General features: G+C 40.9%; 3 protein-coding genes and 2 pseudogenes across 3 annotated transcripts; 1 reads left to right on the top strand and 4 right to left on the bottom strand.

The window, feature by feature from the left end:
- Positions 1 to 41: 41 nt before the first annotated feature.
- On the top strand, positions 42 to 1,689 carry LOC145463090 (uncharacterized; annotated as a pseudogene).
- A 415-nt stretch (positions 1,690 to 2,104) lies between these two features.
- On the bottom strand, positions 2,105 to 5,365 carry LOC145462265 (2-(3-amino-3-carboxypropyl)histidine synthase subunit 1-like; annotated as a pseudogene).
- Positions 5,366 to 5,994: 629 nt separating this feature from the next.
- Positions 5,995 to 7,599, bottom strand: LOC145462264 (uncharacterized). Its single transcript, XM_081445766.1, has one exon. It carries the CDS (start codon positions 7,597 to 7,599, stop codon positions 5,995 to 5,997), a length of 1,605 nt encoding a protein of 534 aa, XP_081301892.1.
- A 146-nt stretch (positions 7,600 to 7,745) lies between these two features.
- LOC145462263 (uncharacterized) lies at positions 7,746 to 9,893 on the bottom strand. Its single transcript, XM_081445765.1, has one exon. The coding sequence runs from the start codon at positions 9,891 to 9,893 to the stop codon at positions 7,746 to 7,748; it is 2,148 nt and encodes a 715-aa protein (XP_081301891.1).
- A 526-nt stretch (positions 9,894 to 10,419) lies between these two features.
- On the bottom strand, positions 10,420 to 11,731 carry LOC145463096 (2-(3-amino-3-carboxypropyl)histidine synthase subunit 1-like). The gene is given in 3 exon segments (XM_081446808.1): positions 10,420 to 10,773; positions 11,144 to 11,230; positions 11,233 to 11,731. Coding segments are annotated over 3 exon segments (381 nt in total). The 5' UTR covers positions 11,404 to 11,731; the 3' UTR covers positions 10,420 to 10,650.
- Positions 11,732 to 19,172: the final 7,441 nt, after the last annotated feature.

The following is a 19,172-nucleotide window of genomic DNA, read 5'->3' as shown; positions in this document are numbered from 1 at the left end:
TGCAAACCCACCACCTGGAGTTAAGTGGCTTGTATTAATTTAGAGAAAAAATAATACGAACTGAAACGATTGCAGGTAAATGTGTCACACCTGTCTAAGTCTCCCTATTAAAAAACAACAAAATCTGGACTTTTGGCGAGCATAATGTGCAAAGGATAGTAAAGGACTGTTTACGAGGAGAGGGTTACCCTAGCAAGAGGGTTACCCTGCCAAGCGGGTTACCCTAGCACTCACACATTCCCTCTTTTTTCTTCATCGTGTTTACAAGGCAGCTAGGGTTACCCGGGTAGGCGGGTTACCCTATCTGCGTGCTAGGGTTACCCTAGCAGGCGCGTCAACTTTTACCCCTGTAAATACTCCAGGTAGGGTTAACCTGCCAACCCGAGTTAACTTTCTAATTGTTTCCAGACTCCTTGCATTAAGTTGTCCCGGGTTGTAGGGTTACCCTACCTGTGAAATTTTGCTTGTAAACCCGAATTTCGTTTGCCCTCCAGCTAGGGCTAACCCGCTTGCTAGGGTAACCCTCCTTGTAAACAGGCCCCAAGACGTTAAACCAAGGTTAAATTACCTACAAGGTAATCAATAAAAATGATGAACTGGTCTGGTTTTTTTTATTTTTATTATTATTTTTTTGTAGTATCATGGCATGTCTTGAACTCTTTGGTGTCGTGAACCATGATGGCAAATTCTACGTGAGGACTTCACCACAATGTGCCAGCCCCGACTGGCTTGGAACAGCTAAAGAAATCGGAACAGATGGCTGGAACGACTTCGAACATCTATTCTTCCATCCAGACGGTACCTGATATGTGTTATGAATGACAAGTTCTACAAGGGGCCGTCTCCTCAAGGCTCCTCGGCTAGAGAGTGGATCAACCAAGCCACCCTTATCGGAAATGTGGGACGGAGGTGCTTCCAGTTCCTTTTCTTTGATCCTGACGGTATACTGTATGGTGTTTACAAAAGTAAGTTTTATAAGAGGCTCCCGCCTGGATTCCCAGGGACTGACCCTAAATGGCTTGGTATAGCATCACTTGTGGGATCCGACGGGTGGTCAATCTTCAAATTCCTCTTCTTCGATCCAATAGGCACCTTGTACGGAGTCATTAAAGGAAACCTGTATCGGCGTTCTCCTCCCACGGATCCAGCTAACTGCTGGTTAGTAACCCCTTCACAAATTGGCACAGGGGGCTGGGAGGATTTTCAGTTCCTCTTCTTCATGCCGGATAACGACTTGTACGTCGTCCGCCAAGACAAATTTTTCAAGCGATCACCCCCAACCCATGGAAACAGTGATGATTGGGTGGGCTCCGCAGAAACTATTGGCTCAGTTGGCTGGTCTATGTTCAAATTTCTGATGTCTCCTGTACCCGGTCGACACTAAAACTGTGTGGCTCGCAGACGAGAACTTGAAATGCAGTGAAATGCAGTGACAATCGTTATGATGACGGTGACAATCAACAAACAAATGTGAACGTCACTGTCTGGCTTTATGACAACCTCATTAGTAACGACCAGTTCAGTTCTTTAAAAATTACAGTCCTCTGACGAAAACCATCTCATGCGCAATCTGCCTTCCAAGGAATATCAGTTGGACAAACACATGCCAAAGACATACTATGTTCTGATACAAATTCCTTTCAACAATTTTTTGTTCTTTTTTATCGTTTTTGTTTATTCACCCTCCCCCCCCCCCCCTTTTGACTTTTTTCTGTTTAATTTCCAATGTATTTTACCACCTAATAGAATTCAAACCTTGGAGGCTCACGAAGTTTTTGAAGCTATGTAATACTTAAATATAATGGGAGAAAATGCGCAACAGTCAAAATTAATGTCTCAATCAAGATGATAGCCAATCCTAATGTTGTTTTTGTCTCAAGGGCGATCGAATTCTAATTTCTCCTTACAATATCGAGTCACTGTCAAACAGAAAAATAACGAGAATACTGAAGAGAATCATGGACCAGGGGATAAAGAGGAAAATGGCAATGTATATATCAGGGGAAATTGATCTTTTAAGGGTACGCCCGTAAGAAGAAAAGAAGTCTGAATTTGAGCTGTCGCATATTTGTTTGCACTTAATCAAAGTCCAAGAGGTGGTTTCGTTTTCAACCTCGCTCTACCATATGATTATAATAAGTATGAATCTGCTACAGTTACGATTGCATACATTTTATTTTTCATTTGCAGTTCCTGGGAAATTGCTGTGGGTGAACGTTCGTTTAGCCATTGCCATTTTGACTCTTTTTTCACGGTATATTTTACAATACGCTGGTAGCAGCTTGTATAATTGTAGAATTACGGACGAGATATTATTTCGTTTAAATATTTCAACAGCCCTTTTATGTCGCAACTTGGACGCGAGTTAGATCTCTGCTATTTGGAATGCTGTCTTCTGTCGTTTGAATCATTCTGCGTGCGTTCTTGTTAACTCACGCCAACCTTGTTCAACTTATGTAGGTTCTCTTGATGGCATTTTCCACAACATTCGGTGCTTTGTCCGCCACAGCCATCTTTGTTATGCATGTTTGAGTGTATATTTTCTGAGGATAGTTTTTCAGTGTGTAAGTTCTTTCTCCTCCTACTTATAGACACCTGTCTGTTATTTTCATTATTCACGGTCCACGGACCCAAGCTGACATTTGCGTAGAAATCCATTGGATAATCCCGTTGCCATTCAATCTCTTCAAGTACAACTGACGCCTGTTGGGTCGACATAAAACTCTTAGTCAGAGCGGGTACTCCTTAATACAGATTGCTAGAGATTTCCTTCTGAGAATTTGCGAGTACACGTACAATGCATTTCCACAATGTATTTTCATTCTCTGCAGAATTTATTTTCACTTTCACCGCCTGAAAAACGGGAATTCTCTGCCTGATTTTCCCAATTTTTTCCATCGAAACACTCAAACCGTCAACTTGTGAAATTCCAATCAGATTAGTTAAGTCAACATTGAGCCTTCGTTAGTTCGTAGCAGCACAATGCGTACCACAAGGTGAGCTTTGATCTAGGTAAATTGTCTAGTTGTTGATGGAAACAGACTGCGAACAAGAACCAATGTCAGTCAACCACTAAGATCGCCAGTGTCGTCATCTTCCCAAGCGGCCGACATAACAATTTTTCCTACTACTTAAATTTGGATTGGTCAGTAAGAAAAATCAATAATAAAATCTATTAACATCACGTCACCTTCTGTCACGCGTGCCTCAGAAACAAGTTTAAGACATGAACTGCAATCCAAGATGGCGACTGCTCGTCCAGTCACCTACTTGGGTCTCACTGTCAAGCTGTGCCCATAGTGGCAGTGAGTAATGGGCTACGAAAATGTAATTGCTGGTAACGAGACGTTAATCGTAAGTTGAACTTATAAAATCGGAGAGCAAAGTAATTAAAAAAACAAACGATTGATTTACCTCGTAAGGTGACAGGAGAGGTTTAGGAAAAGCGTAACCCTAATCGATGGACAGTCGTGGACATGCCACCTGTACCCATCTGTTAAAATGATAAGATGGAAGATTAGTTCCATTAAGTAACGATGGCTTGATTATCTTAAGGAGCTACGTCACGGTTTGCACATCCTGAAAAGTTCGTCGTTTGGAATCCGTGTTAATCGTCTCTATCCTTAACCATCCTTGTTCCTTTATGGTTTATTATTATCTCTTTGGTGTTTTTCTATCTTAGTAAATTACTTTTTTCAGTTTTTCTTCAATTTAAAGGTAATTTTGTACATAGCCAAAATAACCTGGATACCGTGCCTGAGCTGCTAAGTAGCCATAACTATTTTCATGAGTAGAACAGGTTGCACTGTTCGGTTCTACAGTTTGGTCGGGTTGGTTTCAACAAAGAGTCAGGAAACCGTAAGAGTGTGAACTGAACAAAAAATGTGATAAACACGAGGAAATTTTGATAAATGGATACGAAATGATTGCGCAACAGCTCTGTGAAAAGCTATTCTACCGACAAACATTTAAGCGGCAAAGAAGTAACTTCACAGGGAAGGAGCTGTGTAATTTAGGAAATAGTAGGGGTGGGACAGAGTAACAGAAAAGCTACCTTTGCCTAATGCACCTGCACTGTAACTGAAGGAATAGGCGAATGAAGTGTTTCGCTGTCTGGCTCAAAACACACATTAGCACCTCTCTGTCTTGTGTTCCCTTGAGTACTCCCGACGGGGTTTGCATCAAAGTGTTACCTAGTTACGAACTTCACCTTATGACGTTAAGTCGACGTAAAATCGTTCGAGTACTCGCGCTATTGTCCAAATGGAAAACAAGAATCGGAAAATCTTCGGCTACCTCGACGAAGATTCGCCGAAAACTACAATTGTGTTCCTGACTGAAAAAAATAGTCCTCTATTACCTTCATCTCTGTTACGACTGTGGCTAGTGCAAGAATCAATAACAACTGTCCTCTATGTAGAGAAATAATTCGACAATTCAACATTAAAAGAAACTTACGCATCAACATCTTCGAACAAACGAAGTTTATCCGGGAAAATTTCAGACATCAACACAATCACATACTCAAGTCCTGCCTTGATAAACCTCCGTTCCAAATTCTGAAAATGACAATCGTATAATAAAGAATTTAGTTAAAAATGCAACCTCTTTTTGAGGGTTTCAAACGTTAAAAAGTCAAGAAGTTAATCTTCATTCTTGTAGGCTCCTTAATACCTCCACAACAAGCGCTCTGACCCTGTCTCTGTTTTTATCACAAAAAGCACTTCCTTTTTGCCATTCAGTTTCACATTAAATTCCTTTACGGAGAAACATTGCCATTTCATTCCCCTTAATGTGCTTTATTTCTGAAGATTTCCCCATCCAATACGAATTAAACATACGCGCGTTCATTTGAAATACGTACTTTTCTAGAAACAAAACCGCACATTTTCTGTTAAAAATACTTTAGTTCAGTTGAAGTAGGAGAGCAATACGCCCAGAGGTTGTAGCTACTAGACTACGATGCAATTTAATTTTTTACCGTACCCAAATTCGCAATTACCCAATAACAAGCCGTGTCTACTGTCCTGATATCCTGCAATATCAAGTCACTGACCTGATACGGCTACGATATCATGCTCCCTTGACCGAAAATTTGGGTACGGTAATAACTAATCGTACCTTTTCGGCACGCTCAGGCTCGTTTGGTCTCGCCATGAGTATTTTGGCTCGACTGCGTGTCGCCAAAATACGAACCAGGGCTCGAAAATACTCGCCTGATATGCCGCCGAAATAAAGGAACTGCTGGTCGCTATTGTACCTCTAACACCTTTGGACTCCCTTGTCTCCCTAATGTGCTGAGAATAAGTCCAAATTTCCTGGCTTTTGATGCGGTACTTATGGCTTCTTTTCTAGCTTTAAACATGGCTTCAATATCGTAATATTCCCTGGAAAATACTTTACTGTATGGATCGTACCTATTGTAGTCAACGTCCAACACGCTACTTGGCCTTTAACCGTTAAGACGAAATGTACAATTTAACGAGTGTGAACAGAAGCGATGAAAAGGGAGCGGTTGCTACAAACAAAATAAATTACAAGTTATAGACGAATACAATAAAAGAAACAGAAATAACGAGCCGAAGGTAGACGATACTTACAAACGTTGTATGACTAGGAAGCTAAGGTACACGTAAAAAAAAAAGGACAACGGCAGGGAAGTAAACGAGACGAGATGACGGTAGCGTCGCGAAGAAAATGCACAAATAAACTAGAAAGACGCATACAAAAGGGGACTGAAACAAAGCAAAATTAAGCGAAAAAACCTAACAGAACATCGATAACGTGAAAGCGAGATAAACGAAAAGAATGCGATGATCACGAAAGAATGCACGCACAAACGGAAAAAATAACAATTAAATGCGGCTGCAACATCTGGCTCCTCTAAGAGTTTACTAAAACTCTTAAGTTCTCAGTTTTTAACGTTAAAGTTCATAACACAGTTCTCTACTCCTTATGGCTTCTCTGGCTGGGATTTACCCTGGTCTTTATTCTTCATTCTCCAGTATCAGCACGAGTTTGTCGATTGGGCGATCTAGGGTTGTTGTTGCCGTGGTAACTCTGACCGATCTGACCTGTCCATTTGAATCCGGGTGTACGTCGACAACATCGGGCCATGCTCCAGTCGTATCTTGAGGCTCGATCATCTACGATCAGTACCAGGTCTCCCTTTTCGAAGTTTCTTCGGGGGCGGTTCCATTTTACTCTCTTTTGTAGATTTTGGACGTACTCTTTTCTCCATCTCGACCAAAAGACATTGGAAAGATACTGCACACGTTTCCATCTTTTGCGGAGGTACAAGTCAGCTTTCTGAAAGTTTCCTGGCGGAGGCATGACAACCCTTGACTTCATAGTCAGTATGTGATTTGGTGTGAGTGGATCCAGATCCTCGGGATCGCTTGACGGGACAGTGAGCGGGCGACTGTTGATGATGCATTCTACCTCGGTTAACAGGGTTCTAAAGGACTCATCGTCGAGGGTGTGGCCGTGTTCTCGCATCAATGCAGACAAAACTGATCTGACAGATCGTATCTGGCGCTCCCAAACGCCACCCATGTGGGACGCTGCCGGAGGATTCTGTTTCCATTGGATAATCCAGTCAGCATTGAAGTCTCTGCAAAGATTCCTTTGGATTGCGCTGTGGTCCAGCTCGTCTAAAGCTTTCTTTAGTTCTCTCTCTGCTCCTACGATGTTGGTGCCTTGGTCTGATCTGATCTCACGTACTGACCCTCTCCTTGCTATGAATCGTCGAAGGGCGTTAATGAAGGAATCCGTTTCCAATGAGTCGGCCGTTTCAATGTGCACCACTCGGCTAGCTAGGCAGGTAAATAGTACTCCATAGCGTTCAACATCTCTCCGTCCTTGTTTGATGTAGAAGGGACCAAAGTAATCAACGCCACTATATGTGAAGGGAGGGGAGGGTGTTATTCGCTCCTTAGGAAGGTCAGCCATCTTTTGTTCACCTGTCGTTCCACGAAGACGACGACAAACCACGCACTTGGAGATGAAATGTCTCACAACAGAATTGGCGTTAAGTATCCAATATTGACTTCTTAGTTCGCTCAGCGTAATGCCCCTACCAGCATGGGCGACCTTCGTATGGGCGTCGCGAATTATGAGGTCCACGATGAAACTCTTCTTCGGGAGGATCACAGGATGCTTAAAGCCTTCTGAAAACTCTTCTGACTTGCTTAGTCTTCCGCCAACACGTATGAGTCCGTCCTGGTCCAGGAAAGGATCAAGGCGATACAACGTGCTAGATTTCTTGATTTCGGACTTTATTGCCTTTGCAAATTGGCGGTCACTCTCACAATCTACTCGTCGAACTTTCTGCAGAGCTTCTATTTCTTTGGGAAATGTACCGCTTTGTACCAATTTCAGAATGGTCTTCTCCGCTCTGTCTAATTCTTCTACTCTTAAGGGCTTGCGTTTCACGTTTGCTGTACGTCTCACTTTGTCAGCTCCATCCTTGGGAAGCAATGCCCTCTCATCGGAGTTAGGTTTTAGACGGAGTATCCAGGCAATGGATTTTTTCATACGGTGCCACTCGGAAAAGCGTGTGAGCCTCTTCAAAAGGTCTGCGTTCTCTTCAACATCCATGCTGTTCACAAGAACCTTCTTAACCTCAGGATCATTGTAGGAAACGTCGTCCAAGTCACCAGGAAGTTGAGGCCATTCGCTCTCGGGTAGCCATAGGAAATTTGGACCTGTAATCCAACGATGCTGTTTGGATAACTCATGGCCTTTCAAACCACGTGAGAGTCATCAGCCGGATTAATGTCGGTCCCAACGTACCTCCACTGGTTAGGATTTGTTGCATTTCTTATTGTTTGCACGCGATTCGCCACAAACACGTGGAAACGCTTCTTGTCATTTCGGATGTACTTCAAAACAGTTGTACTGTCTGTCCAATAAGTCTTACTCTCGGCAGGTTCGTCTAACTCTCTAGCAATCATCTCTCCCACTCTAACTGAAACTGTGGCCGCCGTAAGCTCGAGGCGTGGAATCGTCATGGTCTTGACGGGAACTACGCGGGCTTTCCCCATAAGGAACGCACAATGGATGTCTCCTTTCTCATTCTTGATTCTGAGGTATGTCACTTGACCGTAACCCGTTGAGCTAGCATCAGAGAAGTTGTGGATTTGTCTGGAGACGACTGTACCAAAGTTTGCAGGTTTGAAACATCGCTCCATAGAGAAACGTTCCAGGGCAGGCAACTGGCTTCTCCAATTCTCCCAACGTACACGGTACTCTTCGCCAATGTCTTCATCCCAGCTTAACTTGGTGCGACACAGATCCTGCAGTATTGACTTTCCGACCAACAGAAAGGGTGCTGCTATTCCCAGAGGGTCGTAAACGGAAGATATCGTAGACAATATTCCTCTTCGGGTTAGCGGCTGGTCTTTAAGGACGATTCTGAAACCAAACGTATCCGACTCGATTGCCCACTGTACGTCGAGAGCCCTCTCAAACGGAAGTTCACCACTGCCCAGCTCTAATGCTCTCACGTCTTGGGCACGAGCTTCGTCTGGGACACTTTCTAGTACGGGTCTACGGTTGCTAACGAACTTGGCCAGATTGAAACCTCCATGTGCACAGGCATGGCGAACACCACGTATTCTTAGAATAGCGGACTCCTCCGTATCTTCTGGGCGAAGGCAGTCGTCAACATAGAAATTCTTCCTCAACACGTTAGCGGTTTCTGGACCAACGGCCTCCTCGGCGTCATCAGCTGCTTTTCGTAGCGCGAAGTTTGAACAACTCGGCGAGGAAACCGCACCAAATAAATGGACGTTCATCTGATACTCCTCAAGATTCTGCGTTAAATCTCCATCAGGCCACCATAGGAAGCGCAACAAGTCTCGCTGGCCTTCTGGTACCCGGACTTGATGGAACATGGCATCAATATCACTCATGAAGGCGACCGGTCCTTGGCGGAATCTTGTCAGAACACCCACGAGTCGATTCGTCAGGTCAGGCCCCTGCAACAATTGGTCGTTTAGCGATGTTCCTCCGAACCTGGCACTACAGTCGAATACGACCCTGATCTTGTTGGGCTTCTTAGCGTGGTAGACGCCATGGTGGGGTATGTACCAAAGTTGGCCTGTCTTAGCAAATAGACGATCTGACGGCACCTTCCTAGCAAATCCCTTGGCAATAATACTGTTCGTGAAATTGACATAGTCCTTGTAAAATGTCTCATTATTGATAAACTTCTTTCTTAACCAGTGTGCTCTTTGAAGGACCTGCTCCTTGTTCTCAGGAAAGCGTACATCGTCACGGCGGAATGGAAGGGGAATCTCGTAATGACTATCTTCTGTATGCCGAATACCCTGGGTAACTATCTTGAGAAACTTCTTGTCCTCTTGTGAGTATCCTTGTTCCTTATCATCAGTTCGCTCGCTGAAGTCTAGCTCAAACATCTTGTTCAGCACTTGTGGAGTAACGATTTCTCTGACTTTGTTCTCTACCATGAAGTGGTGATCGAGGTGTCTACCAGAACAGACTTCCATTGCAGCAACTCTATGGCAATTTACAGTAGGATGCTCTGCATAGCACATGTATAAGGGCCCAACTATTGCCCATCCAGCAAACGTTTTAATTGCAAATGGACCACCATCTTCGCTTGCTAATACATCCATTGGCTCAAGAGCTTTCGGACAATTAGAGCCAATCAGAAGACCGATCTTGGCATTAGGTAACTGTAGTGGCAGATCTGCTTCTATGCCTTTAAGATGTTTCCATCGATGAGCAAGTTCAGGCGTAGGGATGTTATCGCAGGTAGAAAGGTCCTTTTTGGCGAAGATCTTCGGTAATTGCACGGTATTGGCAAGTAATGTCAGTGTAATGTACGTTGTCCTAACTGGAAAACCAGAGAGCTGTCTCACTATCATGGGAGATAAATAATTATTGCTTCTAGAGTGAAGGTTTGAACATTGTACAGTTCTTTTTTTCTTTTTTTAACACATTTTTAACAGGTTGAACGTGACTTGCTTGGTATGTCTATTTGTAGCACTGACAGCAATTGGCAACGTTTCTCGGGTCATGCATAAAACGTTCATCAGTGTGGTACAAGGAAATGGAACATGCACTTGGGTCAGCTGAGGATGACAGAAGTTTCTGTCGAAACATGTTTTATAAACTCAAACGTTTTGTCGTTTTCTTAAAATTCTTAATCTGCAATAAATGTTAAAACTACTACAAAATGTAAAGAACTGCATTTGAAGGAAATTTGGGGAGTCTCACAATCATTGCTACGTGTAATTACATTGAAGAATGCAAAACACCTTTAGGAGTACAGGGCAGGGGTTTCATTAAGGGCCAGAGATCGGGAAAATCGACTGGCTATGAGGACGATTTTGCCTATTCTAACTGCTTTGACCATCTAGAGGAAAGTTTTTTTATAAAGGAGTTCAGATAAAATAGCCTTCCTGCTGAAATCGTTAAGTGAAACCCCTGCAAGTCACTTGAGACAATCTTGGAATGTTGCTTATTCTAGGCAAATGAGTGGATATGAGTTTGACTGTACAGCTGTAAACTGTACTATAAAATTTGTATTTCAGTTAATAAATGCTAATAAGGCTTACAGTGTAACTTGCACAGCCCTTTGAATTTCAAGCCAGAAATATGAAGATTCTGAGCCTCACTATCTTACATGGAAGCATCTTTGTGTTTTATTCTAGGAGCTGTACAGTCAAGAATCTCTCCAGGGGACAAGGGCTTACACTGTGGAATCTCCACCTTGTAGTCTTTACACAAATCTTCATACACGGCCTGCATGATGAACACAAAAGGAAGATTATACCTAGTTAAGCATAACTTAAATTCTGTATGAAGGAGCATGTAGTTTTGCACTCAAATGGGAAAATGGAATTTAAAAGGTGCTGAATGCGTGGCTCTAGAAAATATCCACACAAGTACCATTAACAGGAGATTGGAAGAGGGAGGCCAAAAGGACAGTGATCTCCTGAGTAAGGGGCTGGGAGGGGAGGGTGGGGGCTTCAAACTCAATAACCCTTCATGGGTAGGGTATAGATATTTTTATTGATTTTTATTCCAAAATGCCAGAAGGGAATTCATGGCCACCAATTTTCTAAAATGTTAAACAACCGATTCATACAATCAAATCTAACAGTTGACATACCTGAAGAGTTGCCACAAATTGTATCGTGCTCACTATCGCCAATGATGTCCCAGCTTCAAAGTTGTACCTGACTGTGTCTACAAATTAAAATGGCTGGCGTCCAGTTTGATGTCCACAAGTACATATAACATCTTGATTCCTTTTGTAGAGTCAATTGGAACTGTGAAGAGAGTAATCAGTATTTTTAACAGGTCAATTTTTTCAAATTTTTTCAGATCTTTTTCCAGTAGTGTTATGGCTGCAATCATATCTATCATCATGTCTACATTTAATTGCTATTGTTGGACATCTATTACTATGGAATTTACATACTTGAGCCAAGTATTACGTCCAATGAACATAAAGGGCCAACCAACACACAACCGCTCTCATGTGGCTTTGATAGCTTAGTTGGGAGAGCATTGCACCAGTATCGAGAAGGTCGTGGGTTTGAATCCTGTTCAAAGCCTGAAAATTTTTTCAGGTGTTTTTCCAGTAGTGTTATAGCTGCATTCGCATCTATCATCATGTCTACTAGTTACTATATTTTTATCTAATGCTAGCTTTAGCCTTGTCCTATATCCCTAGTAGGAGCACTAAGGGTACTACATACATGTACCTGTGTGTTCTAACTAGTATTGTCGGATAACGACTATAAATCAAAGTCTCCATTTCCTGCATCTTCAGTGTTACATGGTTTATAATAGCAGGGGGCGTTAAAGAACCCACACACTTATCGCAAAGAGTAGGGCACGAAGTTCTCAGTGTTGTGGTCTGGCCTTGTCTCACGGGTTGGTGCTTCATATAGGGTCAATCTCATAGCACCTTTCCCCCTTGCACAGAATTGCCCTGGAAAAATTGCTATATATTTATGTCAACTTTTAATCACTAACAGAAAAGAAATGTTAAATTTTGTGTATACTATCCAACAAACCCATACCAAGACTTTGTAAGAATAACTTTGTAACTCACTACTAATTCCATCATCGATTTGTACATGTATTGAAGCAAAAGACCAGAGTCATCCCTTCCATGGTAGATGTCTGCTTGAATTTGCTGCTTGTTAGTTGATACAATTCATATTACATCATCATACCAGTCATTGCCATGTAGGGTGATGAATGGAAAAATCTGAGTAGACTAACTGAGACACCAAGACCCTTGTTTAAAAATCTGAGACTGCTCAAGCGATTTTAGACTGTGATATGAACTAAACACAGAATTAAAAAAATCTTCATGACTAATAATAAATACTTCCAAAATTTTGAGATCAAATCAAAAGTTTTAGAGACCCAAGATTTCCTAGGTATTATTTTCCACCCCTTCCAAGACCTCAAGATTAAATCAAAACATTCAGGGACCCAAGATTTTCTAGGCCACTCCTGGTGAATAACGCAAATAAATTAGAACAGCTACAACTATAGGCCTCACCCAAGCAACTATGACCATAATGGACCATGAGGTCACATGCTAGTGCCCTAGCGGAGAAGTCATCAACACAGCATGCACCATACGTGACATCTCCCATGATAACCGTATCACAGTCTGTGAATCTGACACCATCATGCCATTAGTAATTTACGGTAGTAAGCTTTTGATGACTTTGTTAACGTCGGAGAAGAGAATATGTGTCACAAGAGTCAAGATTTTTCTCATACCAGGACTAAGACACAGAACATACCAGGTACAACTAATCAATAGTTTAATTGAAGGGATTTTGTAGTTATGTATCAAACAAGAAAAAGACCATGTTTGACCACATTTTGGAACACAGAGAAAAAGTTGAAAATACAACGTATAGCGGAGTATTTTTCACAAACTTTCAGGTGTTTGGAAATGTGGTCAAACACCGTCTTGAGTGTTTGATATATCTTCTCAATCAAAACTAAAACTAAGGAGAAAATGGAGAAACAAAATCATAAAAATTGTTGCCAATTAAGATCAGATATCCAGACACCATCAAGGTCATGATTTCCTTTGTTTAAACTTGATGAATTATTAATGAGTTTGAGAAAGTAAATTATTAACAATACATGCACTCAGAGCTGAAGGCTAAAACGGATTCTGGAGGAGGGGGGTAAATTGGGGTACATAAATCTGCCAATCCGTGCTTTTTTTTTCGCCATTTCCGCTGATCCGCCAACATTTTCGTTCAAATACGAAATCGCATTTTTTGAAAACTTTCTGTGGCGTAGATTCACTGCAACTTTTCCCTCCCCCTTTTGGGGTATGTGCGTACAAGTATATGCGACACCAAAGGCCATGGTGTTTGAGCCTTTTGGTCTGAACTAGACCGGAGGACATCGCAGTATTTTGGAAATTATGGGACGATAATTCAATTCCTAATCTTAAGACAATGGATAACTGATCTGAGTAACAGATTTGCCACTTGGTTTTGCGCGAGAAAGAAACAGAAGTGTAAAAGTTCATCGCTACATAAACTGCTAAAATTAATGTGGATGCCATTGTCAAGTTTTCAAAAATTGTAAAGGATTCAACATACTGGATAAGGATCACACAATTCCAATAACAAGGTCAAACCCAAGTTTAAATAACTGAGTTTCGTCCGAAAAAAGAAATAAAGTCGATGAAACTTGAACTTACCGACCAAAGATCTATGACCAAAACTTTGTTGAGGATCCATGATCTGAACTTCAAGAGATGTATAGTCCGGAATCTGCACTGAAACTCACAGCTGATCCACGATCCGCCGTATTTTAGAAATTTGCGAATCCACTCAATTTATTGCGAAATTCCGCAATCCATTCGCTTTTGAAGGCCAAATCTGTCGATCCGCAAACCTATTCACCCCCTCCTAGAGGAACCACATTAATTTGGCAATCGATGGGTGACAAAAATCTGACCATTCTAATAGGTTGGCTGTTTTAAAGCAATTCATTAAATAGAGAAATTAGAGCTTTTGCTCGGGCCAATCAACAATCAGTTGACTTGAAGAACCCCATTAAGGGAGTGATCCACTCAATGAGACAAAAGTTCACTTATGCAATGTGAATGAGTGAGTGCATTACTTTGCCGCTGCTAGGCTACTGGCAATTGACCGTAATGACAGTCTGGACTCATGATCTCTTTTGGATTAATAAGAACCCTTAAATTACAGGTTAGTCACTATTAATAACAATTATAGTACAGATGCTGAATATTAAAATTTATAATTATACTGTACTCCAGGCAGCGTGCCTCAACAAAGCTTTCTATTGTTTTTTAGTAATAATTATCGTCTTGCAATTAGTGTACTTGTACTATTTTCTATAGTGTCTGCCAATTGCATGTCAATGTAACCCAAAGCTGTTAGTTTTAAGTCCTTTTTTTCTGTAAGTTAGACATATGCCGAAAATGATGCCAGTAATATTTTCTTTTAACTCCAACACTAAATAAGCACAACATTTCATTAATTAATAAATATATTAAAGTGATCAGGTACAACCACAAATCACATCTATAGGAAAATAATACCACTGACAGAAAAATGACATATTCTGAAGGATCGTGATACTGATGACTGTAGAAAATTCAATTCAAAGCCAAGTGGTGTTTATTAATTATGTTCAGATAAAAATCTAAAAAAAATTGTCCTTTAAGCAATTCACTTGAGAGGAAAGAGTGTTTAGGAAAACCAAAAAGCGACAACTTGCTTAAAAGGCTTCGGATCGAGCTGAGAAGCGAGATGACAATAGAAAAGACAACAAGGCATTGAGGTGAGTCATTTTTATTGCAAAAATACCAAAATTTCAGCTATAATGTCGATTACCGTTTTTCCCCATACAAACCTTTATAAATTCAAACCGTTGTAACACAACACCACCACATACTGCAAGGCGAAGGTCACGTTTCGCGTAACCAAACTCGGTCGTTATGTAATAGGGCCATGTAATAGTAGATGTCGCCGGTAACCGTGTCACGTTTCGCGCGCTGAACGTTCCCATAAAGATTAAAAAAAAAAAACTCCTCGCATTGTGAGCTTGGGCCGCCTGTGATTTACAATGCATTAGTTTACTGTGATACAACGCCTAACAATTCCATTAGTTAGTGCGTTCTCCAAATGACTTAGCCGTTTTAGACTTAGATGCAGTGATGTTCATAAGCGCAGAAAGATGGTCACAGATTCATAGTATTCGACCAATAGTAGGTTGACAGTAGGCGATGTACATCGGACGTTAACCTTGTGTAAACAATAGCAAACTTCTGCTTTATGTGCGACGAATGGTGAGAGATCGACTAGAAACACGTCAAATCGGCTTTGGACCTGCCTTTACCAACAAATAAGGTTAGAACATTTCGAAATTATCAGCTCTGTGCATGTGTCTATTTCAACTTATTATAGGTCAAGTCGTGTGGCGCATGCTAAAATATACGTCTAACCCGTAAATTGAAATTTGACGACGGATGGTCACATATTTGCATTTTTGACGTACTTTGAAAAGCTCTCGCGTCGTTCACAATCATTTGCCCAAAGAAATTTTTACAGGAGTCTGTAGACCATCCTTCTGCGATTCAAACATCAGAAGCTTGATCCATTTGAAGGTTTCGCACATGGTGAAAATTAATTATATTCACGAAGTACTTTTAAGTGAATGAAATACATGTCTTCGAAATTTAATTATTTTGCACCCAAAAAGACAACGCAACATTCCCTAAAATCAACCCAGTACACATTTAAACATTGCACAAAAATATTTGAGTGTTTTAAAGACGGAAGAATGATGTGGTTTTGCATGCGAGGCTCTCAAACTTGTGTAATAAAATGGTGCGTCAAATGACGATTTCAACGGAATTTGGTAATTTGCATATTTCTTTGAAATAAAAGGATATTTTGCCAAAAAACTGTCCAGTAGTTTTTGTCATGCCCTAGCCTATCTACCCAGGAGTACCCAACGACACTTTAACTGGAAATTTAAGATGTGACTTCCCAAGCACTGATTCTGTGCTCCCACGTCAATTACCATTAATAATTAACTTTCCTGGGAAAAAAATATCCGCTCTTCACTGCTAGCAAGATCGACTTTATTTCATAAAACTCCCAGCCAGACATAACGAAAATTTTGAATACCGAGCTAGAAAAATGGCAATTAGCCAAGTAGCCAGCCAGCAGTAAAGAGTAACATTTGAAATGCCAGCAAGGCAATTATAGGCGAAAAAAAATGTTCTGGCCAGCGTTTTGACCTAGATTAAAAACAAACGCACTGTTTAGGACCTTTATTGAACAGCCTATTGTCTGTTGACTATTATCAGAGATAAATTAGCAATATGTGGTTATTTTTGCCGCTATAAGCAAAATCTACACTTTGATTATCTTATCCCTTAAAAACAATGCAACTTACCATTTACGTCTTAAGCGGTCGGGCAAGGTGTCTCCCAGCACGTTGTTTTCCGATACTTCAGATGCCTTCCAGGTTCAGCATACGTGTGACAGTTTGGCACTTTACGTTCTGACATCTAAAATGATTCACGCTAATGTTTGAAATAAGACCCCTCTAATCCTTGTAGACATTCAGATTAAACTTGCTTTCACCAAAGAAACGTTTGTTGCAAAATTACTTTTATATAATGCTGTAAGGGAAATGAACAAAAAAAATAATATTGAAGTCCTTTACTAATACACATCGGCCTTACTTCTACATTGCTAGCCCAATAATGATTGTAATTTCAACAACAGCAGCACACTTTATATGTTTACCCCGATTTAGTAGTTTAAAATTATTTCTAATGATTTTTTTGAAAAATAAAGGGCTATGCTAGCTCCCTAAAACAACTAAAGGGAGCTGGTTTAGTATTGATTAGTAACACCATGTTTACCTCAAAAGTATTGAAAAACATCTTTTTCTTCTTCTTTGGACCACTGTCTTCTCTGAGCTTCCCACTCTGAAATTGCGAGATAAAAGTGTATAAACCACATTAGAATCTTTATCATAAAATGAATAAAAAAAAATCTTGATAATACATACCTTGAATGTTGGTGATCCATCTCAGTCCATGTCACTGCTTCATGCCTTGCCCAAGACTGCAAAGCACTGTCAACACAACTTTCACAAAATTAATTAACTTGAAAGCTAAACAACTAAAGACACTCATATTCCTAGAGGTAGTTTACCGTAAAAATTTCATAAATACCCATTGAAGGGATGTTAAAGGCCGTTCACCGTAAAAGTTTCACACAGTTAAGTGCAAAGTTTCGCAGCAAAGACCCCGGCATTGTTGGGATGTTATAGGCCGTTCACCGTAACTGAAGTATTGCTATTAACAGCATCATTACGTCTAGAGACTCGTTAACAAAATGTATCAATCAGATCAATCTAATGTCATAAATATACACTGGACGATCAGCATAAAAGATCACAAACTTAATCTCGTGGTTTCATCAACAAATTTGTTCATCTTTTCTTGGGTACCAGTCCATGACATCAGGTAACGTTTGTAGCATCTTCAGCTGTGCTTCTTATAGTTCACGCAATTAATTTTACACCTGAAAAATGATATGTTTTAGAAAATGTAACATACTGCACAATCCCTCTTATACCGGCGTCCTCCCCGCGTCCACACACACACATTAATGCATCCAAATACGCATACAGCCACGGACACATAATAATATACAAAGCTGGTGATACTATCGGGCCCCTCAATGTAAGATCTAGATCAAGAACTATGTTCACAAAAATAGCTCATTCATGAGAGTATTCAATGAAATGTCTTAGATTTTAACTGATGTTAAATTGCTGAAAATTACATTCCCTGGGGCAAGTCAAAGAAGCAAGGATTTAACTGTTTAAGAAAGCAATAATTGTGGAATAATTTTTTACCGCTCATTTCGTCATCAAACTATAACCCAGAAGCGTGAATTCAGTGAATGGTGTGAACTGGTGCCACATCCCTCCCCTTTTTTTCGTGTGCCATGTTTCGCGCTTTGCCATTAAGCTACATGAACTGAACCGCGCGATAATTGTTCCACCACAAAATCACTGTCTGTGCCGTCATAAAAAGAGGGACAATAAGGCGAAATGTCTCCAATTCCGGTAGCAACGCAGGCATGCAAAATAACTTGTTCTCTGACAGAAACTGAATGTGCGAAAAACACGCGCGTTAACAAATGGGAAAGCATAAGAAATTAAATTACACATTATTGTCCTGGCGCTATCGGCACCGAAAGAACGAAATCTGGAATGATATGATTGCCTACTTTTAAATGCCAAAGTACAGTACAATTAGCATGGAACTAGATCAATCAGGTGTGCTGGTCAACAGCTCTTTCAGGGCAAATTTTCGGCGATACCAAAAGGCAGCAATAGGTAACCAGCCTTCAGTTATACAAAGAACATGATCGGACTTCAGTAAAGAAAGCGATGGAAACAATACTTTCTTACACCGGGAAAAAATGATCATTTCAATATCTCGTCAGTTTGTCCAAGACGCGGCAAATGTGTTTCAATAGCTCGTGTTTAACGTTCGACGCGTTAAAAAGCGGTCATCGTCGACTGCAGCACCGGGATCGGATTTTACTGGTCGTTAAAATTACAGAATTGAAATTACACTTGGAAGTAGGATCACTGTGGATGAATGGACTCACAATTTCCAAAACCCTTCCAAGTTCTGAGACATATTAGGCCTTTTCTTGCTTTCACTGTCTTCACTGAAGCTGCACTTTCCGTTGGGTTTGAAATACAATACAGTGGCGAATACAGTTTGAAAAACTGCGCCGGCTTTTCCCGCACACATTGCTTAATATTATCAATATTAAATACATAGGCTGATTCAACTAGTTCAACTCCAAAGTAGTTCTTACCTGAACCTTTGAATTTATCAGTGGAGTCCTCAGAGTTCTCTGGCAGCCAAACCCTCAAACAACTGGTCGGCAAAATCTGACCGCGCTTGAGACCGACCGTTGGACACAAAATTATACGGGAACTGTGTTTTAGTTCCAAAATATTACGAGGTTGCCGGAGTCTCACCGGGCCCCAGTCAAAAATGTGAAAAGACTGCACGAACGAAGAAACGCCATTACTAGATAACCAGTTGTATCACGGTAGAACATGAA

The sequence above is a fragment of the Orbicella franksi genome, chromosome 12 (assembly GCF_964199315.1).
Source record: "Orbicella franksi chromosome 12, jaOrbFran1.1, whole genome shotgun sequence".
NCBI classification, from domain to species: Eukaryota; Metazoa; Cnidaria; class Anthozoa; order Scleractinia; family Merulinidae; genus Orbicella; species Orbicella franksi.
The sequence above is the reverse complement of the archived record's forward strand: the minus strand, read 5'-3'. Positions and strand labels throughout refer to the sequence as shown.